General features: G+C 35.6%; 2 protein-coding genes across 2 annotated transcripts in view; both read left to right on the forward strand.

Moving 5' to 3' along the window:
- LOC135073385 (uncharacterized) overlaps positions 1 to 26976 on the forward strand; it is a 421709-nt gene that overhangs the window by 5322 nt on the left and 389411 nt on the right. The gene's annotated exons all lie outside the window — the stretch shown is intronic.
- On the forward strand, positions 12442 to 16155 carry LOC135073374 (uncharacterized 30.3 kDa protein-like). Its single transcript, XM_063967527.1, has 3 exons — positions 12442 to 13029; positions 13253 to 14464; positions 14677 to 16155. Exons 2-3 carry the CDS (start codon positions 14383 to 14385, stop codon positions 15468 to 15470), a joined length of 876 nt encoding a protein of 291 aa, XP_063823597.1. The 5' UTR covers positions 12442 to 13029; positions 13253 to 14382; the 3' UTR covers positions 15471 to 16155.

Genomic DNA, 26976 nt, shown 5'->3' on the forward strand with positions numbered 1-26976 from the left:
TCGCTCCTGACTTCAGGTTTCCCATGCTGACGACGGGGATGGGATCCGGCGTGATCTCCAGTTTATCAAAAATGATACCCTGAAGCGCCAGATACTCCTCCTCGCCTAGCCAGGTCCCTGGAAAGTCCTTAGCGGTGATCGCCATCTTATAGATGTTCAGAGCCGCGGCATAGGACTGAGTTTCCTCAGTCTTAGCACGCTTGGCGCTGACCAACACTTGGCTCTCTCCGCTGATCTCCCTCGCCCTTTTAATCCGGTCTGCCGTTGAGGTGGCGTCCTCAGCCTGTTGCCTCCGCAACTCAGCCTTCACCCTCCTCTGGCATCCCGACCGCTTTTTGCGCCTCCTTCTCCCCTGCAGATCGCCGCCCTCCGCTGCATTAAGCGCAGTGCCACTGGTGTTACCCTGCGGCCCTAGCGCCTCACGCACATCAGGCAGTCGCTGCTCGGGTGGTGCACTGTGTGGAGCCACACTGCCAGAGCCGCCCCCCTGGTTCAGGCCGCCCTCGCTTCGCACAACGAGACCCCGTGGGTTCTCAGCGCTCCGCTTAGGTGCCCGCCCCATGTGGGGAGCATTCCCCGACGGTGCCACCCCACTCCCTGCACCTGGTGCGCCCTCCACTTCACCTTTCGGTGCCTTTATCCCTTTCGGGACCTTTGGCCCTCCCAATTTGGTCTGGCCCCTGCTGCCTCCTGCAGCTCCTCCAACACGCAATTGCTTGCCCGTCCCGTATGTAAGTAGGTATAATATTATTATCGCACTGCAATATCGGGGGTCAGCTTCGAAGCTATTTATAGAGATAGGTACGAAGCTATTTACGAGTGTAAGACAGATAGGATCTACATATTATATTTGTTACAAATTGACACCTATTATATGATGTTACGGTGTAGCTTGATGTGATGTTGTACCTACTTACCTATCCTATAACCAATAATGAATAATAATTATAAATAATAAAATAATATCCTTGAACATTTTACACTGCGCCTCTAGTCCCAAACTAAGCAAAGCTTGTACTATGGGTACTAGACAACGGATATAAACATACATAAATACTTTTTTTTTTTTAAATACATACATATTACATAGAAAACACTCAGACCCGTCACAGAAATTGAAATTTATCATTTCAATTTCTGCCCGGCCGGAAATCGAACCCGGGACCTCTCGGCATAGTGGTCCGTTCTGAACCACTACACCAAACGGCCGACAATTCAAATAAAAATCTTGAATACTCTTTTAAAAGCGCTTACGCAGCATGCGAAATTTCTGCTCCTTATCTAATTTTGAATGGAAATGTTCAAAGTAAACACAAACGACTCTAACAGGAGGTGTATGACATGACAGCTTCTTGCTGCAAAGTGTAGGTAAACTATAAACAAACTTAGTTTTTTATAAGTATCACGGCAATTACTTTTAAATATCAACTATCATGCAATTATTTATATTTAATTATTCAATCAAGTTGTGGTTTATCCGCAAACGCCCGCGATACCGCATCATTACAAGTAATATTGCGATGATAGCACAGCAATACATTTTTCGTAGAGTCGCTCTTATTACAACCATATAATAAGGCACATCGTTCTATGATAACAAAGTATGCAGCCGGCTCAGCAGTTGGAAAGTGCCGTTAGGTCTGATCGTACGCGGGGATCTCCCAGGCCCGATACTTACGCTTTACCATGCACTCCAGTGACCTCAGAGTAAATACTAACTACTTCTCATTAGAAGGGAAACATTATCCTTAAAGTTTCAATTATAAAACGATAATGGAACGTTTACAAATGTGATTGTTTTTAATAACAATCAAGGTTTGCGATGGAACCGTCGATTCGAAATTAATATTTACAATTACACGTAAGATTTTATAATATTGTTCAAAAGTGTGTCTTACGTGTGATCTGTCGTGAGAATTTTCACCATTCACAGACCAATAAAACGAAAATATTTTAAAGTTATTAATAATTTATTGACTTATACGCTTCACACTTTGCTTTCCGCTCTACATTGGCACAGATAATATGAGATATTGGTATTATAATCACTAATCAGCTCATAATTCAGCAAAATGTTTCTTATTCACTTGATTTTGGCGCTCAAAAGTAAATCACAGTCAAAAATTAACTCGGTTTTTAGGACTACATTGAAGAGAGGACTACTCAACCTTCACTGGTTGGATTTACCATTGCCAAATCTTAGATCCTGGTTATACAGGAGTTGCAGTGGTGGGAAAGAGAGGTGGGATTAGTCCCGAAAGAATGAAGTGTTTCTTTTAATGAAGTTGTGTTTTAGAGTTACTTAATAGAGCCAAAGCAAACGATGCGTTGCGGTAAAGGTTTCGCCGTATCGCACGTCCTAGCGACGTCGCACTAGGCTGCTTGTGTGTCCGCCATAGATATTTATTTCGATGTAAATAAGACGACGCAGTTAGTTGGCTCTTAGTTAACTGTTGGTTCGTTCGTTCGTTTCAGCCGAAAGACGTCCACTGCTGGACAAAGGCCTCCCCTAAGGTTTTCCACAAATACCGGTTCTGCGCCGCCCGTATTCAGGCACCTCCCGTGACCTTCACCAGATCGTCGGTCCACTAGTGGGAGGCTTACCTATATTTGTATAGTTCCAACTACCCAATTAATACCGTATCTTTTGTTCCAGAATCCCAGGCGGCGATCAGAGCGAGCCACCCTTGCGCGTACGACTGCGACGAGGCGTGCCACCTGCGTGGGCGCAGCGCCGGCGCTTGCGTACGGGGCGTCTGCCATTGCCGGACTGACCGGGGCACGTGACAGCAGAAAAAACTTATTTATTACTTATTTATTTTATGATTATAGATTTTTGTAAGAAATGAAACTTTTGGCGAAAACTAGCTGCTCTCGGTATAATTCTAAGTTAAATAGTGGACTAGAGACCACCAGACGATATTAGTAGAGACAATTTTCATGAGCTGTTTTGAGTCATATTTTTAACTTAGTTTTAGAAATTATTTGTGAATAGTTTCCGTCAAGAAATAAAGAATGCTCGTACGAAATTTTCAAGAAAAACAAACAAAACTTTAGATTTTTCCATCCCTGTATAAAACTTTCAGTAAATATTAATTATATACATTAAAGATAATATGCCTAAGAAGCTAATTGATAATATAAGTTGTATAGTAGTAGTCGTACTATTAATTTCTCTGTTAGTGAGTTGTAACAAATGTGTGTGATAATGTTATCTGTACTGGGTTTGGTTGACAACACTCAGGTACAATTTTATTATATCTTATGTTCTTGATGATTTGATAATAAAAATTATAGGCAATCCAAATTGAAAAAAATATGTTTCGCAGGTACTAAGAGTTTATTCAATAAACAATAATTTTATAATATATTTACATAAACTTAAAATTACTTAAAAACTAAAATTTTAAAATAAATGTTTCGCATATGAGTAGATCAGCTCAGCATGAATTGTAAATGAACACGCTGTGTAATTTTAAGTATACCCATTAAAGTGTGTTTCACTGCAGTTACTATGACTTTATTACTTCTAAACTGTCTTCTTAGCGAGTCTGTAATTTCGTTTTATGAGCATCATGAGCGTACAGTTTTGTAACCAACAACAGCTGAGCATTAACGTGCGTCTCGTTTTTGAGTCGGTGAAGTTGAGTATTAATTTATTATAAGTTTTAATACTGCTTTAGCCGGTGGAGTTGGTGCAACTATTACCGCCATTGTACAGCGAGATGCGAAATATTAAAGCGTTTACGACCCTATTTCCAAGAGTTAAAGTTGAAGTGTGTTTGATGTCTTCCCGCCAAGACCACGAGCCGTCGCGTTAGGCTTTTAAAACTTCGCCTTAATAAAGTTCGTGAACATTATTTAAGTTGCTTTCATTCTACCCTGCTGGTCACATTGCAGTTACAATATAACACAATTTTAAAGGTTGTATAGGATAGTAATAGGGATTCCTGAATGTACCTATATTTTTCAATAATTTCCTATTTTGTTTTTAATAGTAAGCTAGATGTAATTAATTGTAAAAATAACTTTTAACTTACAAACACAACCCTTTTCACGGGTTAATTACCCATTTAAGTCTAATGTTTTGAAATCAACTCAAAACTTGCTAAGTTGCTTTACAAAAACAGTCAACAAACCATAAACGGGAACACCGAACGCACATTGTTGCCGAAATTAGTTTATACAAAATTGAGTTTAACGTTCACTTCATAAGGTCCACCAACTTTGGAGCGGGTAACAGCTCTTAAGTGTTTACGCTAATATCTCCATTACCACCCATTTACTGTGCGTTAATAATTTGCATATACCAACACAATTACCTTGCAGCAAACACACCGTTTGATTCGCCTCATGCGCCGTCTCGGCACGGGAGTTAATTCGACTATAAATTAACGGTGCATCAGCGATTACCTGGGGACTGAATACACGGTCCCCTGTCTCCTATTTCAACAGTTGTTAGTCTTCTGTCAGTAAGTACTGGGAAGGTTTATCTTCTTTAATACTCGTATTAAACGTTAAAACCAAGCTAATAGATCAAATCAATGCTAATATTTTTTTTTTCGAGATTACCTACATCATTGGGAGGTATAAAAGATTAAAGGGAATATTACTTTTCACAAAAGTCAATTCAGGTAGTAGCAGTAAAACTTCAATGATTATAACACGATAAATTATTTTCCCAAGAATCTTCTCCGTATACAAAAAAGAAAGGCTGTTGACGTACAGGATATAAGTGAAACATTGATAAACCCAGTTCATCGTCGCAAACTCAATGATTACATTTTGTTCCTGGAAACGAAAGTGATTTCCGTAATTTCAGAGTGACTATAGTATAACAATTAATTGAAATAGATGAATGAAGATAAGCATATACTCGTATTTTGTTGGCAGTATAATCGAAGCTATATTTATAGACTTCCACTAAATTCGTCTACTTTGGCAAATATATGAAATATAGTGGGTGTTTCTCGGTATTAGAGATAACAAACAGAACATCACATCAGCATAGCTAATGCAGTGGCCAGTTCTCTGCTACGGTCAGCGGAACTTTGGCGTACATACATTGTCATACGCTCCAGGCGAATCAACGTGCTGATTGTGTATTTCTCCTAAACTTTAATCTAGTAGCTAGAGAATCCTAAACTTGGTGATCATGCGTTTGACTCTCAATTGGGTCACAACTCACATTATGGTAGCGAAAATCTGCTAAAACTCTACATATTTTGAAACTTCATGATTTGGTTGCTTAACTCATTGAAAATCTTTTAAAAAATGTTTTATGTAAAAATTTGTATTTTAAGTGTTATATCAATTACTTAGACCGGCAAAACCAAAGAAGAATAATTACATTCAATTAACTGCAAAGGCAACACAGTTCAAATAGTTAACATAATTAGTTAATTTATTAAAGGTACGGGAATGTGGCGGATACTGGAAATTGTGGTTTTGTTGATTAGTGTAGTGGTCAAAGTCAAATAAATTAATGCCTAAATTCTAAACGGCTAAATTATTTGATCTCTACCTATTATTAAAATTCACCTTCAATATCTTGTCTGTTCATGCTGACTGAACAAATTGGTAAACAATCTTTGCTATTCACATCACTTATTTATTTTAATGCAAAGGATATACCTATAAAATAAAACTTTGACACATTGCATTTATTACCTATGTCTTTGTATTTTATTTATACAATTTTAGTGGTAAGTAATGTCTCTAATAATCCTTTAGCATCATTGGTGAGATTGATGACACTACCCTAGTTTATGAAACACTGCTTCATACCATCTCCCTTGCTCTTTCATACTCTATATCTTATAATGTATAATGTTATGCTTCGCTAAGCTCGTTTTGAACAAAGCTGCGCAGTCGGGGCCAAGAAAACAAACTAGGTAATAATGCTGATTCTTTCTTGCAACGCTTATGCAGAACACAGTATGTTATGAGACTGTATAATCGGACATTCTCATTTATTTGATGAACCGTATAGAGCTCAGTTATACAAACATGATAGTAAAACTCCCGTTTGAAAATTCCACGTAGTTTTCGCGGTATAACAATTCAAAGTTACCTATTTTTTTACTTCAAAATTATGCAAAAATATTCTCACTCGTTAACTAATAACATTTAATTCAGAATTGTTATAATACTTCATAGAACTCTTAAAACTACACGTAATAAGCGTATTAAGTGCTTCGTAAACGCATTCAGTTAATTAGGAAAAATGATTTTAGTGATTTTTGTTTTTATTTTTTTTCTCAATTATACCTTAATATATGCAAACATTTTTAATTGCAAGATATAGTCTGATATTTAATCTAATTGTATAAAAAAAATCAGCTTTAAATTCCGTGATATATTTGAGGAAAATCAAATTGAAAATATGCGCCATATAGAATTGTAAATTTCCCATCACTTTTTAATAGTAATATTTCTTTTGGATGTTTAAATATCATCAGCTCGATTGTACCAAATTATTGTATTGACATTCGATTTACATTAGGTTTCAAATCGATGAGAAAATTATTAAAGGTAGGCTAAATTCGACTTCCTAGATTTGTTTACATACTTTTTTAGTTAGTTACTTACATACAACTTAAGTTAATATAAGAGTGTTAAAAAAGAAAAAAGACTCGACTTGAGAACCTCCTCCTTTTTTTGAAGTCGGTTAAAAACAATGTGAATGTGACTTTTTAGAACCTTCAACACTATGCACATAACAGGCGGGATTTGAAACTTTTTAGACATGAATTATTCCTTCCAAAGTTGTATTACTATTAAAAAGTGATGGGAAATTTACAATTCTATATGGCGCATATTTTCAATTTGATTTTCCTCAAATACATCACGGAGTTTAAAGCTGATTTTATTAATACAATTAGATTAAATATCAGACTATATCTTGCAATTAAAAATGTTTGCATATATTAAGGTATAATTGAGAAAAAAAATAAAAACAAAAATCACTAAAATCATTTTTCCTAATTAACTGAATGCGTTTACGAAGCACTTAATACGCTTATTACGTGTAGTTTTAAGAGTTCTATGAAGTATTATAACAATTCTGAATTAAATGTTATAAGTTAACGAGTGAGAATATTTTTGCATAATTTTGAAGTTAAAAAATAGGTAACTTTGATTATTTATACCGCGAAAACTACGTGGAATTTTCAAACGGGAGTTTTACTATCATGTTTGTATAACTGAGCTCTATACGTTTCATCAAATCAATGAGAATGTCCGATTATACAGTCCCAAAACACACTGTGAGAAGGTATAAATTTTTATTACCTGCAGTTTTTCCGTCTTCCTGCTATCTTAATCTATTTTTTTATGCATAACAAGGCAGGTATTTGACCACAATCGCACCTGGTGTTAAGTGGGATGCAGTCTAGTTGTCATTTTAATAGAAGTTTATAAAGGCACATATAAATATGAATTCTATATTCATAATATTGTTTATGAGTTAAACATGTATGTTTTTAATATAGCTTATAATTATCTACGGTGAATAATTAATAATATTATTCATTTCTATATTAAAAACTAGCTGACCTGGCGAGCTCCGTACCGCCTAAGTTCATCAGAAATAATGTAGGAATCTAATAGTGAAAGATTTTTTCATATCGGTCAATTAGTTTTGGAGCCTATCTAATACAAACAAACAAATAATTAAATCTTTCCTCTTTATAATATTAGTGTAGAGTAGACATTATACTATAGGGATGAGTGCGCTATGCACTTGAGTTTATACATAATTGATCTTCCTATTCAAGCTCTAGTGCAGCGTATTATCAAAACGCTAAACTATTCTACAAAATTGTGCAAAAGTGGTTCACAACAACAAAATAGGGAAACTAGGATGTCGACCGCATTAATTTAGCTAAGGACGCCGCTCAGAGCTGCCACTTTAAACCACAGTACATTAGTGGCTACAGTATCATAACTGACTTCGTAGAGTTAATCGTATGCCACGTAGCTAACCTGCGGTTTGAAACGTAGACATATACATAGCTAAATAAAAGCATAGCATATAAATGTCTTTGATTGACCACCAACCTCTATAATGCAATTATTGACTAGTAAATTAATGTTAATAATTTAATTCAAGTTATATTTATCTAATACGTACCTACTTATCAAACATTTACAAAGAAGGGAAGGACTAAAAATGTATGATATGAGTCGTCAACTTTTGACATGTTGTTTGTCAAAAGTCATAGCAAGTCTTCGACATGTTACTTTTGAAATAATTATTATAATGAAGAGAATTTCATTGGAAAAGGCAGCTCTCCGATATTAATGTACTATTTCAGTTAACTTTTTGTTGTGGCTTGCTCTCTTTGTTACGTATATGAGGCTTTTGCAGAGAATGAAAACACATTGAATTAAGTAACAATTCTCAGTACGCTGGCAGGCGTCCTGTCACGCTTGCGCTTTATTCTCTGCCCATTAACGCCCTTTTCAGCAAGGCGACGAATGTAGTTTGAAGAATATTCGTTTACCTAAATGTTTAGTTGATGTTAAGATAAGCTGGAAAGTTGAGTTTATTAATTAATTCTAGATTAACATTTAAATTGACGTCTGACAGTGTTATTTTTTAAGTCTCCTAATTTCAAGAATTAATTCATTTGTAGAGTCTTATTTATTTATTCAAACCTCTCAGTCAACCATTTAATTATGATGTTACCATGGAATTGCACATAATATGGTTGTGAGTTGTGACTATACGTAAATTCGATGGGAAGATCATAATACTAAATCTGAGTTGCACCACCTAACTTTGACCGTAACTGATAGTAACCTTTGCCTTTGTGTTTTTGTATGGAGTTTGTTAGATTTTTGACGTTCGTCAAAGTTAAAGTAAGATGCTGCAACCCTAGCCTAAATGTCACAGAAATGTTTGCCGCGAATGTGTTTTTTAGAGTTTTTCTTTATCTCAGTCTTATGATATCAGTGTTGACTATTGTGACTATATCATGTGGTAGCAGTAAGGTCTAATGACTTATTAATGAAGTGCTATTTAATTATCATTATGATACACCTCAGACGAGACAGATAATACGTGTTATCTACGAGTTATTGAAGGCACTCGGCCAGTGCTGAGTAAGCAGACTGGGATTCCCTCAATACTTAGTAGGTCGGAAGGTATAATTAGCACCATTTGTCATAAAGAATAATTTAAATTTAATAATGTAGGTATTATGATTACTTGTATTGTATTGTTTGTAAATATCCTAATCACTTGTTAAGGTGGTGTTAATAAATTGACCAGGAAATTATAATGTTAATTTCGAAATGACAAACAAAGTATGACGTCATTGGCTTAATTATAGTCTATTTGTATGGTAGAACAGAATCCTACTTCCCACTAATATTATAATTAGAGCTTCCTCGTTGTAGATAAAAATAAAATAAAAAAGGGAAAGTTTGGATGTCTGGATGTTTGTTACTCTTTCACGCAAAAACTACTGAACGGATTTTGTTGAAACTTTACTGTATTATTGTTTGTAACACAGATTAACGGCATTTAAGATCGGCATAAATTATATGCAATAATTTATGCCGATCTGTGCCACTAAATTTCACGCGGGTGAAGCCGCGGGCAAAAGCTAGTGTTTAATATAATTAGGATAATACCTACCTGAATTGTAGAGCAGTGTGGGAATCCCTTATACATAAATATACAGACAACCGCACTTCAGACTAATAATTTTGTTGTAAAATAGAGTCTATTACCACTACATAGATGTTATTATTAGTGTTTACCTTGATGTGCTGTCGTTTGTACATGAGGCCAGGCTGAAACTAGGGCATTGACCGGGCACTAATGCACAATATCTAGATTACAGCTCGTTATCTAGCCTTATTGTGCTCAGTTATAACGAACTGATAAGAACAGCAATCACAAGTAACTATTTACTTTAATTTCATGACCAAACTAGGCATTGGTTTCAATATTTAGGTTAGAAATTTGAAATTATACTCGTAAATGCCTAAAATTAACGTGCGAAATATAAGTGGTGAAGATTTACTCGTGTGGTTAACTCCACTCTCGCTGGGGTGTGGCATGGACAGTCATAATTATCTAGAAACTGTTTAATATTTATTTAGGGGAAGTACTAATGATTGTTTTCGAGTGTAGGTCATATCCTTTAGCTTCTGGTAAATTGAGACAGTCGTGCTCCTGCTATGGGGACTTATCTGAGGTGAAATTGTGTGAAGCAATCGTAATCATTTGACAGTTCATAAAGTACGATTATTTTGTCAAACGCTTTGTTTAACTGACTTATCGTACGTTATGAACTGTCAAATGATTACGATTGCTTTACACAATTTCACCTCTGATGGTAATGATCGATTGATTCAAAACAAGTCACGCCCCGATTTGCTTTGGTCAATTACGCTAACACAAAAGAGGATGGAATAACCAAATCAAAGGTTCAGCCTACCGGACTTATTTAGACCATTCCCTGCCGGATCGCTCCTTGAATATCAACGATCGCCTTAATCACCTAACACGTAAATAGCCAAGTATCTAATTCAGGATCCAATTCGGGGCGAAAACAACTTAGTTGTTAGCACACATCTCCCTCACTTTTAGTTCGGAACTTCGGCCTGTCTACGGGCGGAATATTTATATCGTTCTAGTTAATTTACTTAGCGGCAAAAGAACGGATTACTACGGGATAATATGTTACGTAGTTACGCAGTTGTTGGTTTTTACTGGGGGTTAATGATACTCTCCTGGTGTAGATTAAGGTTGCAATAGCAGCTCGTTTAAGACCATTAGACTGTCGTCCTAAAGTTATTGGTAGTTTGGTATTGTTTTAGCAGAAAAATACAAAAGCTTTCAATTAATATGACACGGACATGATTTCCCGAATTTTCCTTTGATGGGTGACTCCTCTAAACCAGTGATTAGCTCAGTAGCTACAGAGACCTCGTAAAGCATTATAAATCCAAGAATATTAATAACTGTTCAACTAATTATTTTGATGTTAGGGAGAAGTAATTAATTATTTAGCTCCTATATCAAAGCTGAGGTTAGTTACCGCGTCTAGGCACTTTCAGAACGTTCTCTACGCAAACGTTTGCATAGGTACGAGTACCGAGCAGCGGTTGCACTTGCTTGTAAAACAATTTTAAAGTTTAGGACCACTTATAACAAGATAACAGCCATATGCATTAAGGGTTCAATCAAAAGCGTGAGTGTGCATATAAAGTGTCATACGAGTCATACTTTGATGACGCCGAGACACGTTCAGTTAAGCTCAGGTTATATTAAAGCACTCGTAAAACACACATTCTTAAACAAACAGCATGCAAAATGAAAATAAATTTTCTGACACGGGGTGTAAAACTTAGTGATCTTATTATTTTTTAAATCATAAAAATAATTTATTAAACGATATAACGGTTATAAAATGAGTTTTAATGCCTACAAGGACATGTAGTACCTACACTTCTCTTGTGAGAGACTGACCACAGGATACCGATTCAGCAGGTAGTATACTGTATACTGTACAAAGGTGTAATTTGTATGAAAAAGGTCCATGTAGGCGGCCTTGTGATTAATTTGCGCTTTAGGGTGAGTATAGACTAGAGACTTTCTATGTAATGTAACGTTCTTGCAAATGGTATAATACAGGCAAAATGTATCACGTTTGGTTCGTAATAGGTTAATAATAACATTAAAGAACAGCTAATTGTTCTGTTACAAGTTCTAGCTCTAGTACATACTCACCTTTCAACCTTAACACGAAGTCCTGCCGTCGTGGCTCGTTGATGTACTTAATTAAACTGCCTGGGCCAGTTTATAAAGGGTCGAACAAAAGGACACCCTAACATGTAAAGTGTTGTTACATTTAATTGACTAACAAGTTTTATTATTGCTACTAAAGTTTTGGTGTTTCAATTAACTTTTTTGGTGCCATGTCCAAAAAGAATAGATAATTGTATTATCGTAGATCGAAATTGCACTCTTCGAAGAAGATTGTGATCAATAACTAAAATGTAAAAATATGACAGTCAATCAATCAATCAGAATTCGTGCTTAATTGATTCATGATTAATTTTTGATTAGGATTTTAAAGCATAAATTAATCTAAAAGATTGCACATTTCTTATCTAAATCCTCGTTTTTAAACAAAATAAAAAGACTGATCAATTTGGCATCATCATATTCTATATTATTTACTAAAACAAAACAATACAGTGGTCTTCGTGAAAATCCTCGGGGGAGGCCTTTGTCCAGCAGTGGACGTCTTTCGGCTGAAACGAACGAACGAATAGTGATAACATTCTTACTTTGTGTAGATTTACCAGACATTACTATTGTATATTGTAGATTTGCTTGGGGCAGTAATATAACTACTAATGCTACTACTACAATATATTGAGGATTTTTTTGCTAAATAACAAAATTTAATTAAATACGATATGAACATAAACTTAATCCAAATATTTTGATTCTTTCAGAAGAAAATGATACATTTATCGAACGAGGTTACCAGCAGATTGTACCAGATGGGCGTCGACAAGGGAATAATCAATCCTGAGAAATACTCGTTGAAAACGTTCGAGAGAGACGATAGTGTCTATAAAGATCTGTACAAAAATATGTTTCATTGAACGATCACCCAATTGACTATGGAGAGAGGATTGTAATGAATAATTTTGGTGTTATGGTTGACACGCAGGAGCCATTGCTGGAACCTAAAAACGTGATCGACAGAAGTAACACAACGCAGGATTTCTTAACGTACAATAGCGTAAACTGTAATAAGGATAATTATTACGATGAAATGCAGTAAGTGGCTGATAACAGAAAAATTAACCAGGACGTACCTACTTCTCGCTAATCTATTACTAAGACGTTTGATATCATTATTTGCGTTATGAAATGTGTAGAATATAAAATCAAGGGAAGTTTTTGATGCCATATAGAGCTAACAATCATGGAGACAGTACAGCTTGTATTGTTACTATTGGTCAGCATCAATTTTGTAAGGTGCAATGATATCGGTAAGTTTTTATGTTTATTTTTTTCGTTCTAATGTTCATTAGTATTTGGTCACCATATTCTATACCTGTAAAATTTTTCTGCTGCATGTATTTCGTGGTAATATTGGCATTGGTTAAGTTCAGGTCTGATTAGGATTCTATTATTTTATTTTTATTGTCACGATTAAGTTTTCCTTTCGTAGATTATCACTACTTACTACAATAATGTATTTTCTGATTTCAGGCGAGGATGGAGAATCTTCAAATCATTTTACTACCCAACTGTACAAAACTGGCGTCGATTTAGGTATAATCAGCCCTGAAAAATATTCTCTTGAAGCTTTCGAGAGAGACGAAAACAATGTCTTTAAGGATTTGTATGATGAGTACATCTCACTCAATTACAGTGAGCCGATTAATTACAGCGAGTGGATTGTAATGAACAATTTCGGCATTCTGGCCGACACGAAAGAGTCATTGTTCGAGAGGAAAATTACGAAGCGCAGCACGGCAGATAATAAGCGGCGGTTTGTGAATACTGTTCGGAGGGGAGACATATTGGTGTCAGGACGCGGAATAGGGGGTATTGTGGGCCACGCGGCCATCATGACTACGGACAACATCGTGTTGGAGATGAAAGGCGGGCCGAGCGGCACTCCGAGCAACAACCGGCAGCTGAGCAAGCACAAGTGGTTCGACGACCACGCGACTGACTGGACCACTGTCTACCGCGTGCCCAATGCCAACGTAGCCCGGGAAGCGGCCAGGTGGGCCGACCACAAGTATTACAACCCCTCTGGAGGCGCTACTAAAACAATTCACATAACCTATAAAATCGACACTAATATATGGAAGATAAACCCCAGTTATTGCTCGAAGCTCGTGATTCAGGCGTACTACTTCGGCACCGGAAGTAAAAAGGTCATAAACGATGATGTGTCTGTTCGCCGGGTAATCGTCCCGACGTTGATCCCGTCTTACTTTGTTTCTCCGTATAAATTGAGGAATATGGGGAAATTCTAAAAATATTTTTAATGTTTACTTACCTCGTACTCTATAGCTTTAATGTTAAAAACATCAATATAATGTATGAATACATGATAAAATGTTTGATTTGACTTTCACGTTTCATATTACTCATATTAGGTACAATATAATGATGACCTTTTCAAAGTAATAAGTTTGAAGGTCAAACGATTAGTGCTACTAATAACAGGGCATCCCCTATTTTTTATCAGATCAGATCAGTATCAGATCTAAATTAGTTTTATCATCTGTGACCTAATTGTTAAAGTATAAATTGAAACAATTTCACCTTCGACATCACTGAAGTGCAAGACTGCAAAACGAAACATAAAAATAATAAACGTTACAATGAAGACTCCTATATTCGTGGTTATTTTCTTCCTAGGCTCAAATTTTGCACATGCGAATGGAATTAATTTGGACCATAAAGGTGAGTTGACATACTTTTGATATAAATTGTATTTAAACATTTTTAGTTGTTGTAAAGAAGTTGACTCAAATTTTTATCGATTGCGTCTACTACCTACTATTAAAGTTGACCGTAACTAATTAATAGATTTATAGTAGCGACATGAAGGTTTTGTAATAGCCAATGGAAAAATCAAGTTATTGAATGTTTTCTAATATCATCTTATATTTCAGGTGATAATAGCCAGCCACCTAGCTCGCCGACCAACGAAGTGTACCAGATTGGCATCGACTTGGGAATAATCAACCCTGAAAAGTATCCTTTGGAAGCGTTTGAACAAGACGAACAAAATGTCTTTAAAGATCTTTACAAAGAATACCTCTCGTTGTACGACGACCAGATTGATTATGAGGAGTGGCTTATCATGAATAATTTCGGCATCTTGCCAGATACCCAAGAGTCTCTTTTGGAGAAGAAATCAAATGTCACCAGGTCAAATAACAAGCAGAAATTCCTCAATACTGTAAGGACAGGCGATATCTTGATAACGGGGAACGGAATCGGAGGTCTTGTCGGCCATGCCGCCATCATGACCACTGACAACTGGGTGGTGGAGATGCCGGGAGGCAAAGGCTGGCAGAACGGCATCGCAAGCAATAATAGACGGATTAGCAAGAGCGCTTGGTATGAGGTCTTCAAGGCAGGGTGGACGAACGTGTACCGGTGTCGTAACAATGCTGCCGCTAAGGAAGCGGCGTCGTGGGCTACTCGAAGGTACTTTAACTCAAAAGGTGGCAACACGAAGAACGTCCACATCACTTACAAGATCACCACCAACACCGCGGTCGTGACCCCAGCTACTGCTCCAAGCTCGTCGTGCAGGCCTACCACTACGGAACTGGCAGCAGGAAGGTTATTGACACTAACAAACTTAACAAGATCATCGTACCCACCACTGTTCCTTCGTACTTTCTATCTGGTTATAACTTACGAAACATGGGAAAATTCTGAAAATAGTTTTAAGTAGATTTAAGTAGAATTGTAGGTTTAGGTATAATTTATGGTTTAAATAAATCAAGTCTTTATTGTGTTTACTATGTATAAGTGACAGTTGAACCATTGTGATTATTTTGAACCTTTCTTACTTACATACGATAGGTATTATTAATGCATTATTACCAAAATGTTCCTTTATAGCGGTAAATAAGTACAAGTATATTTTGATGAAATGTAGTTTTTATTGTCTTTTTCTTCTCTTTTTTTTTTACATGGATTGTCTATGGTTTAATGTATTTTATAATTTTAAATAACACAATCTAGTATGCAAAATTATCCTATACATATATACAACAAAATGTCATTTATTATTGTCGGCCGTTTGGTGTAGTGGTTCAAAACGGACTACTATGCCGAGAGGTCCCGGGTTCGATTCCCGGCCGGGTAGAAATTGAAATGATGAATTTTGATTTCTGTGACGGGTCTGGGTGTTTTCTATGTATGTTAAGTATTGTTAATTGTGAAAAATATAAAACGTTAAAATAGCGGTATCGTTATAGCCAATGAGATGCTGTCATAGTGACATTGACAATACGTCAATGTCACACGAGAAACAAACGTCAGAATAGAGGGACGCGCGGAGACGACTCCGCGCGCTTTTGTGCTAAGTGATGAATTGTATCTAAAATAAGGCAATATAATGTGAAAGATGAGTATCCAGTGTTTTATTTATGAGAATAGATCGACCGGCCTTTAATAGTTCAGAAGTGGGATCTGAAACCTATGATAGTAACGTGATTTCAAAGTGTTCCAGGTGACCAATGTTTCGTGTTATTTGTCACGAATGTTAACACAAAACGCCCACGATTCTATGATTATAATGGAATATGATGAAGAGAGAATGTCAAGGAAACCACGCTGACAAAGGTGTGAGATGCAGAAAAGTATTTAAGTACGAGTAATGATGGACGCAAAGTATGAAGATACTCCCTCCGTAACTTGGCTTGTGGTCACGTAAGTGGTGAACAATTTGACTAACGATGGCCCCAGAGCAGGTACGATTTATTATTATTATCGATTATTCCAACAACAACAATATTAACACATTTCCTTTTTGAGCAAAATAATGCATGAAAGTGAATGAAGCATCAAATGTTATAGGTATTGTCAGTCTTTACTGATAATGCCAGGAATGTGTGTGAAAGCTATGGTATGTGCTCACTTTAATTGCAATGCCTAATAAACTATTTTAGTAAATCAAATTAAATTGAACGGTGTTCATTTGTTCATGTTTACATTCTGCAAAGAATAACTTGTTGAGATTTAAAATCTATAAAGAATAGATAGAATTTGGTCAGATAAATTAAATAAGTTTGGTGATCATGCCCGAGTAACCTCTTGGCATTATTTTGGAGAAGAATTAATAATTAGTTTTATTCAAGTAAATTGAAGCTAAGGTCTGTGTTGTGTAAACCAGTTTTAGTATCATGATGTTTCTTTCTTGATGTTGAGCACTATAAGATGAGATAAAATCTATTAAATAGCTTAATTTGTAAATTGAAATTAAGTAAATGTTAGCAACGATGTTAGCAACGAAAGGATTAACGCTGATTTGGCTATCAAATTACACCTGAGGAACGCGGGGAGTCGTACGGGATAACAAAAAGATATTCCTTGTGGCATTCGAACGTTGGCCGCGAGCTAAACGCCATGACCCGAGAGCCTTCTAAAATATCAGTGTGTTGTGTACCTATGATTGATGGCTTGAATTGGCAAATTATGGTATTGGTGAATAAGTTGGTTTCAGACTATTTGTATTTAATATCCAATTTGTGAGTGAGTATGTGTACGAATTTAACATATCAGAAGTGAGTCCGACGCCCATTGGTATGTAAATTATTTTTATTATTATTGATGCAGTTGCATGAAACAACAAGTGAGTTTTCTGGAAGTAGCCGCTCAATCAATAGTTGACTGGCAGAAAATAACATTAAGTCCTTATTTTATGCGCTTTTATTTTGCGCGATAAAGTTCACAACAAATGAATGGAAAATACAGTGAGAAAAAAAAACTGATATTATTTTGGATACTGTTACTTACGTTATTATTTGAGAAGATCTGCTTGGATAATTTAAAATTTTAATTTAATTTAAAAAAAAAACGCGAAGTGAGTAATTTTTGGTATGAGGATGTCATTATGCAATTTTTGCAAAGAAAGATTTCTTTTATTTATCAAGTATTGAAGATATTTATAATTTAGATCTTCGCAAGAAACTAAGGTATGAATTTGGAATTGCTAAAAGTGATTTTATAGTGAATATATTGAATTCGTAAAAGTACCATTTTACTAAGAGAAAAGATAAGTTCTCAGCAGATAGTTTATGATTAATATAAAAATATATCATAATGGCACAGTTCATTAATTTTATTTTTACTCCATCATTGGTTATTAAGATCTTAACAAAATAAATGTGAATTATTTGAAAGTGACAAAGGATTATTAGAAGTTATGTGAGTCAATTATGGAATATATTACTGTGAAATAATAATTATGGTGATGTAAATTAAGTAAATTTAAATTACCCATATAGAGTTCGTAATTGTTTTGTATTAAAATAATGTAATATGACATGCTGTTTGGAACAAACACATCCTGACTCGGATTGCGCTAGCGAAGCGAACCTGTGTTTATATTAACACCATTAAGATAAAATTTCGTGGCGAGGCCTCGAAACAATAAACACCATTGTGTGTGGTTCTAAAGGTTCAAAGTAAGTACTTGTGATTTGTTACTATTATGATGAATTTGGTTCGACAATTTGTCGTGATTGTGCAAACATGATTTATGGAGATACATATATTTTAAGAGTTACTGGTAATAATAATTTATATTTTGTGTATTTTAGCCCATGGAAAGGTATGGTACCTGCTATATTTACAAATGGCAAATGTACTGAAATAATCATAACATTGACTGACTGAACTGAACACATGGACGATGAAAGTTGGTAATTTTAACAAATCGATAATAAGTAGGTAAGACTACCTAATTGTCGTAGAGATGTGAACACAAATGATAAGTGTTTTGATTTTGACGTCGAAAAATAAATAAGATTCGGTAATTAGTTCATTACTCCAGTGAATGGAGTTGTTTTGAAGATACGTAATTAACACTGTCAGAGTGGTTAAAGATTGGTCAAAGTTTACAAGTTGAAAAGCGACACCTACGTGATTGTCTAAATGTGTCTGCGTTACATTTATGTTACTACACGCAATGTATTTGAAATAAAATCGTATCTGAGGTAAATGAAGTGATAAGTAAGTAATTTGTTTTCAACCATCAATGTGGGATTTAACAGTTGGGCTTTCAGATTTGGTAGCCATTGTGCTAGAATGTTTGTGATATTATATGAGTAACGTATTGGTTATTACGTCACTATGAAAAATTTAACTTGAGTTAATAATGGTTTGATACCTAAGTGTAAAGATCACGAAAGTCCGGTGATGTTGTGATGATAACAATGATTTTACAGGTAATGTTTACAGATACTGATTGAAAGATTTGAATTAAATGATGATTTGTTAACCGGAACAAGGTAATTTAATACATAACTGATGTGTAATACATCCAGTGCAGCTTATACAGCCATGTGTAGTGAGCGATACCATGTAGTATCGATGAATATGATTTTAATCAAATTACTGGTTTTTACAACAGTTATTTAGAGCGGTTTTAAGTTTACGTTTGTTGATCTTGTTGAAGCGGATGTAGCGAAATTAGAGCTAGATAAATTGTGTACCATATGGGTAACAGTGTTTTAAAGCATACCTACAATTGATTTACCAAGAGACAGTTTATTGTGATTGGTGGTATAACCAATTAGCAGTGAAAATAGATACATCATTGAAATTACGTTATATTAGTTTGAGTGTAACTATCCCGTTGGGAAAAGTTATGGTGTGTTAATGTTGTAATTATTATTATTATTCGATGACTGAGTAAGAAAGGTAGGCCGAATAGCAAGCAGCGCTCACATAATTGTGAAATGGATGCTGAAGCTTAAACGGTGCTCACTCAGTAGGTAGATAGATACCTGAATTATTGAGTAAGGGAAATGCTATGAGAACAAATACAAGGGTGCCAGAGATTATTCTTATAAATAGACAAATTACCCATAATAATTGATGCAAATCGAACTATTTGATTCTAGTAACACAAATTGTGTCGAATACCCTATATTTTATAGTGAATGAATAGTGATGAATGAACTAACAAATAAGTAAGCTATAGACCTGAATCACTATGGAGAAGAGACTAATATACGAGTGATACTATGTGAAAAGAATGTATGTTTATTGATATGTGAAATGTGATAGTGATGTATGTAAAAAAATAAATATCCGTGACAAATGTCATACGACTTAAAAATAAAAGAAGCAACCTGCTTATTTGCGAGACAAGGAATCGAAACAGACTCGTCGTTCTGAAGTTCATATTACATGGTCACATTCTCTGTAATTTATGTAGAATTTAATGTTTACCTACCATTTTCGAGCAGTGTACTAGTGGACCTGCCTGATAATGAATTGATAACACAATACTAATGATTTATGAGACTCAATTTAGCTGTTGTTACGTATATGCGAGACCTACAACACTGAAGACGAAAGAACTAGAGGTGTGTAAATTGGAGAATACAACTATGTAAATTCAAAACAGGACTACGAGGAGGCATGTGCCTGACAGACAGATCTTAGAGCATTTTGTTAATTGAGAGCAGCTTCTACGAGTGTCATACGGTGAAAACAATGTACTCAATTGAGTAGATAATATAAAATCCTCGCATGGATAGATGTTATAATATTATACAGAAATAAATTTAACCACATTTCAAGGTACACTTAAAATATGGTATACGAAAGTTTAAAATAAGTAATGTACTTATTTGGTGATTAAGTTAAATCAGAATGATATTCCAGGGATGGAAATAAAAGTAAAAGGTTAATAAATGGAACGTTAAGAAAATGAAAAAAAAGTTGCCTGTTGATAATGGATATAATACGAGTAGCAAAAGATACCTTAAGCAGGCTTTTGACGGAGGACAAAATTTTATTGAAAACCCGATCACTAGAATAAATGAAATATTAATAAAATAGAGCGATAATTGCAAACAGTAAAAGTTTACGTTTATCTTGGCGATTCTCGAAGTGGCTGTTCCAGTGTTAAATGAAGACATTATTTTAGTACATATATGTATCTATTTACATGGGACTAAACTTCTTTATAATGATTCAAGTTCATTAGTGGAAGAGTTAGTAAGTACTTACTGAATTCTGCAACGATCGACCCAGTTCACAAGAGTTATAACGCATACTTATTTGCTTCCCACTTTTAAAATCTGAAGATAATGATGTTACACCGGAAATGTTACATTACATTTCCGGTATTCCGGACTGTAACTGAATTTAACAGCATAAGATAATGAAAAGTTGAAGATGATAATGTAATAATTAATTGGCCACATATGAAAATTTGTCCATGGAAGTCGATACAAGTCTGGACACTGAGATGTTTACAAACATTTCAAATGACCGACTCCAGGCTCGAGAGTAGTTATTGTTATAAAACATTATCGGAACATTATGTATACGAAATTCATACATAAATAATTAAGTTGCAAAGGATACAACAAGTCGTAGTTCATTTAAATGAGAAGAGTTTTAATGCTGGACTTTATGAAACTGAACAATAATGGTGAATGATGAAATCAAAGTGATTGTGTTATTGTTTTACATATTATAGGTACGTTTGGTGAAAGTACTTATTAATATATACATTTACTACTATACATTTAGTGGACGTGACAACAAAGAAAAGTATATTTACTGCCATCTCAGTGAAATAATCCAAGATGTATGTATACAGATACATGATAATGTGTTCCAACTTATAGAAAACAGTGAATTTTTATAAATGGGATACACTTGAAAAAACATAGGTACGATTAACACGTGGTAAAATCTTTATCTACCATAATGAGAAATAAATAATTTGAATTTGAATAAACATGTCTTGTCTTATGTAGTGGTAGACATATTGACGAATATAAGTGGTACTTCATTAGTTTGTCACACTTGAAAAGCATTAATGAAACTTATGATAGTGATCTAATCCACCATACCGTGTATGCGAGATGTGAGTAGTACATCCAGACTCAACACTATTTCCTTGAGTAAAGGAGCAGCACTAAAGTTATCAAGCATTTATAATTCCAAACAAACCCTGGACAGCAGTGCAGTAATAACAAGGCCGATTGTGAATCTAGCGAATACTAGAATTGAGACTAAAGTGAATTAAAATGAGAGATTTGAAATGTGAAATAGTCACATCACCAATGGATACTTACTTTACAATATAGTGCATTGAGAGTTGAGACTAGAGTGAGTCTAACTAGAGGTTTGACAATGTGAAATAAATAGTTGTTACCAATGGATCCTACTTTAGGATATAATGCATTGAGAGTTGAGACTAGAGTGAGTCAACTAGAGACTTGACAATGTGAAAAGTCGTCACCAATGGATACCTACTTTAAATTATGAAAAGCGCATTGAGAGTTAAGATTAGACATGTGGACTATCCAATTACTACTCATTTTGGGATATGTACGTGACAAAATTTGCAGGCAACTATTTTAATCATGTGTACAAGTAATGATTATTGGGTCCTATTTATGAACATTTACATATTGGTTGACTATATTGAGAATAAAATGTAATGTAATGTAAATTATAATGTTACTGTTAAAGCAATGGTGGAATTCCTTACTTCAGAATGTTTATTATATTACTGTTACGGGACCAAACTACTTAGAAGGAAAGCAAGTGATAAAAAAAAAAAAGGTGATTAAGAATATTATTTTGGTAGCAATGCTGGCACCAATGGAGGTAATGATTTAATATTATTTATTAGACAAAGGAGTGAAAAGTATGCCGAAGAGCAAGCAGTGCTCACTTAATCGTGAAATGGATGCTGAAGCTTAAGCGGTGCTCACTCAGTAGATAGCTGAATTATTTTAAAACTACATTATGAGTAAAATAAAGAAACGCTGGTCTCAATGTGACAATTTTATACGATTTACTGAATTGAAATGAAATGAAATGAAATGAAATGAAATGAAATGAAATGAAATGAAATGAAATGAAATGAAATGAAATGAAATGAAATGAAATGAAATGAAATGAAATGAAATGAAATGAAATGAAATGAAATGAAATGAAATGAAATGAAATGAAATGAAATGAAATGAAATGAAATGAAATGAAATGAAATGAAATGAAATGAAATGAAATGAAATGAAATGAAATGAAATGAAATGAAATGAAATGAAATGAAATGAAATGAAATGAAATGATGAAATGAAATAACGAACGTCAAAGCGAACGTGACAAAATTAGTTTCGATGAAGAGATATTTACATCTTGGCATGTACTTGGATGAAACGTAACGTGGAAAAAGCATATTTTTACCAAACGTCCAGCAATAGGACAACAATAACGCAAAAAGTCATAAGAAATGGTCAACCTGCAGTGGAAAATAAGGTCTTGTTATAGTATAAGTGTATAATGAAACCAATCTAGACAAACGTTTTTGTTGAAGTTTCAATGGAAACTGTCGAAGATGCTACCTGAATTGTAAATCTTTATGTGAATGCACTAATGTGGTAAAGCAGCAGTATACGATGGAGTATTGAGATATTGTAGAAGCACCGTGGTACGTCACGAGAGACTTTACCGAAAATTCGGTATCAAAACAGTGAAAGAAGAAATAAATAATAAAGCTAAACTTATCATAATGAAAACTGGAGCTACATAACAGTTTATTTGTGGACGATATATTTTCAAGTATTCGTTCGTAGACTAAAGAAGAAAGTACCTCAGGACTTACTGAAAGAAGATTGATTTATGACACTGGCCTCGAAGACCGCCAGAATCATTATTATGAAAATGGTACTGAATATCGCTCAGACAGAATGATTGCAATAACAGAGAAAAAGAAAATGTAACGAAGATGGAAGAGTAAAATAGAATGTTTAATTTAAGGTCCTCGGGTGAAACTATTCACAAGGAAGGTGTTGACACTACACTGGTGTTGTCAAATGCGAATCGAATTTCAGCTGGACGATTGATTCAACTGTTGATTAAGGTGTTGCAGATGATAATTGATTCTCAAGTAATTAAACGACATAGATAGCATACATGTATGGGGACATACATCATAACGTTCGAATGGCCGAAGCGGAATGGGGACATTCCGGCATCAGGACGGCCGTCTGTTAGCAACGATGTTAGCAACGAAAGGATTAACGCTGATTTGGCTATCAAATTACACCTGAGGAACGCGGGGAGTCGTACGGGATAACAAAAAGATATTCCTTGTGGCATTCGAACGTTGGCCGCGAGCTAAACGCCATGACCCGAGAGCCTTCTAAAATATCAGTGTGTTGTGTACCTATGATTGATGGCTTGAATTGGCAAATTATGGTATTGGTGAATAAGTTGGTTTCAGACTATTTGTATTTAATATCCAATTTGTGAGTGAGTATGTGTACGAATTTAACATAAAGCAGCCAGTCATGCCGTTGAACATGTGGTGTATTTTTGGTACTCTTATAGTGATTGATACTTCAATTATTGGGAAACATTATTATTATTATGTTACATGATTTTATATTTTGAGTAAAGATAATGTTAATATTGAACTTTTCCAACTTATCAATTAATTTCTGCTGCCAGTAGTGATTTGGGTTGTATCACTAAAATTGAAAATTAGTGTGGGTGATTAAAATTAATCCAATTATTATAATTAAAAAAAAAGATATAGAATGTGGTACATTTAACTTAAAGAGTATTCTTGTGTACCAGCCATTATTGTTGGTTATTCTTCCCACATAGTGAAAATGACTTTAATCTTGAGGTTATTTATTAGCTGTTTAATAAAAAGGTTACTGGTTGTAGCATGTTGTGTGTGCATATTTTTAGATTTGACTTGAGTTTTAGATATGGTGACTTATCTGTCTGCGGGTTGGCCCTGTGGTGAGCAAATCAGTCAAGCACAATACCTGAGTGAAGCTGAACACTGAACAAGGGGTACTTCACATAAATGATTTGGAGTTGGACAGAAGGTAATGCAATACAAAAGGGCATCAGCTGTGATATTTGGTGAGTGAAAATGTAATACAAAAGGAATCAGCTGTGATATTTGGTGAGTTGAATTAATGTTTTATTGCAAGGGTTGAGCTGAGACTAGCAGTGCCACTGCGGCTTGGTTGTTTAACTGTGCTTATTCTTGTCATTGGCATGAAATTGCATACAATTAACTTGAGTGTGAACAGATTGTAATAAGGAATTGGCTACAGTCTACTGCTAGACTTTAGAACTTCCCAACTGCCGCTAACAGTCTTAAGCAAAAAGTTATTATTAATAATGGTGAATAAGAGAGTGATGTGTTTGAATAGAAATAAATGCTTATCATTGGTCATTAGCATTGGCCTATTGTGTGGTATACTGCTGTACTGTGCGAAAGTTAGCTATTTACCCGACTGCACCAGAAGGAGGGTTATGTTTTTTTAATAATGTTATCAATGGAGCAAAGTACTAGCAGTGATCAAATAAAGTTTATATTGGTGATGATTGTGTTGTGTGCTTCCCTGTAATGACTGGGTTAACAACAGATACTTGAATATGAAGTCAGTTGCATTGTGGGTGAATTTTGGCCAAGCATGAGAAGAGAAGTATTGTACTTGTTAAATTAAAGTTCTTGGATATTTCCATGAATGCTTGTTCCTATTTGAGGATGGTAAGTTCATGGAAGTATGTGCAGTTTCCAAAGATAATAGTTTTAAGTGTATTGCTGTCAACACAACAATAACAGTAAGTTTATTATGATAAAGTTGCATTTGTGTGTGAAGCAAATTTGTGTTCACTAAGACACAATGTTAAGCATAAATTGTTTCACTGTTTATTACTGGCATTATTATTGATGATGATTTATGTAGTTGTGTTATTCATCTTAATATTTTAGAGTTTACATTGAAATATTTTATTATTTAAATAAAGATAATTTTAGCAAATTTCTTATGATGTTGTGATTATGGGAATGGTTTGAAAATAATAATAATAATAATGGGGGTATGATGTACTATGTGAGGATCATACACCAGTGGGCATTGTCATGAAACTGGGTGGACTTTGTCATTTTGTGTGAGATGGATGTCCTGATAGCTGTGTGAGGAGGACATGTGGCATTGTCTTGAAACTGTGTGGACATTGTCATTCTGAGTGGGATGTCTGTGTGACATCAGGAATTGTGAAGATGTCGTGTCTTGTGTGGGAGACATCATGAACTATGATGTTTTGGCTTGTGTAGCGACATCATAGGGCTGTGTGGCGAGGCGCAAACTGTGTGGAATGGCCTAATCTGTGTGGGTTTAAAGAGAAAATGTTAAAAGAACCATAACCAATCCCATAAATCATTTAGGTCCAATAGTATTTATTTTAATTGTATTGCATTGTATAACTTCATTAAAATTACGTCATTAGGAGTTCACAATGTTCTAAATTAATTCTGAATAATACCGAAGAGAAGAGGCAGTATCATGAGCAAATGGAGAACCTACTGAGAAAGGCATACGCCGGGCGCTGTAGTGGTGACTTCGTGGAAAGCTTCAACGACATCGAGCAAGCAAAGAAGTGATTTTTCAAGTGGACGAAGACCACAGGAAGGCGGTCTTCCATGTCCGGAACTGGAACAGCAACAACGACAGACTGCTAGCAGTCGCCCCGAGCGGCAGGCGCGCCGCGAAGAAAGGAGCGACTCCCCTAGAAGCTCCTGAAAAGCAGTGGCGCCTCAAGACCGGATGGGACGAGCCCGTGCTGGAAGACGTCGCAGCATACTTCGAGAAATGGCTGTCAGACCTGCAGATTATGAAGAGACTGCGTATTCCTCGATACTACTACGGGGGGGAGATGAATGAAACTCCGAGAGCTGCACATCTTCTGCGATGCAGGCGAGGAAGCCTACGCCGCCGTTGCGTATTGGCACCTCGCTTACAACGACAGAAGGACGCGGAAGTTGTGCTGGTAGCTGCGCGTGTCAAAGTGGCTCCAGTGAAGACACAAACGATATCGAGGTTGGAGCTACGAGCAGCATGAACGGAAGTGCATCGGCTGCCTGTAGAAGACACTATCTACTGGAGTGACTCCTAAACTGTGCTGCATTGGCTGCGGAACGGAAGCCGCCGCTATACACCCTACGGAGCGCATCGACTTGAAGAGATCACCGAGGAGACAAAGCCGTCGGAGTAGCGTTTGAGTACCCACTCACTTGAACGTAGCCGACGTGGCGTCGAGAGCGGGATACGTGCCTACATCGGAAGAGGATGAGTTGTTCCAAGGGCCGTCGTTCCTTAGAAGACCGAAGTCTGGATGGCCACGGCAAGAAGGCAAGGACGATGACGTGACAATCGAGCAACACCGCA

Source organism: Ostrinia nubilalis, chromosome 7 (assembly GCF_963855985.1).
Source record: "Ostrinia nubilalis chromosome 7, ilOstNubi1.1, whole genome shotgun sequence".
Taxonomy (NCBI): Eukaryota; Metazoa; Arthropoda; class Insecta; order Lepidoptera; family Crambidae; genus Ostrinia; species Ostrinia nubilalis.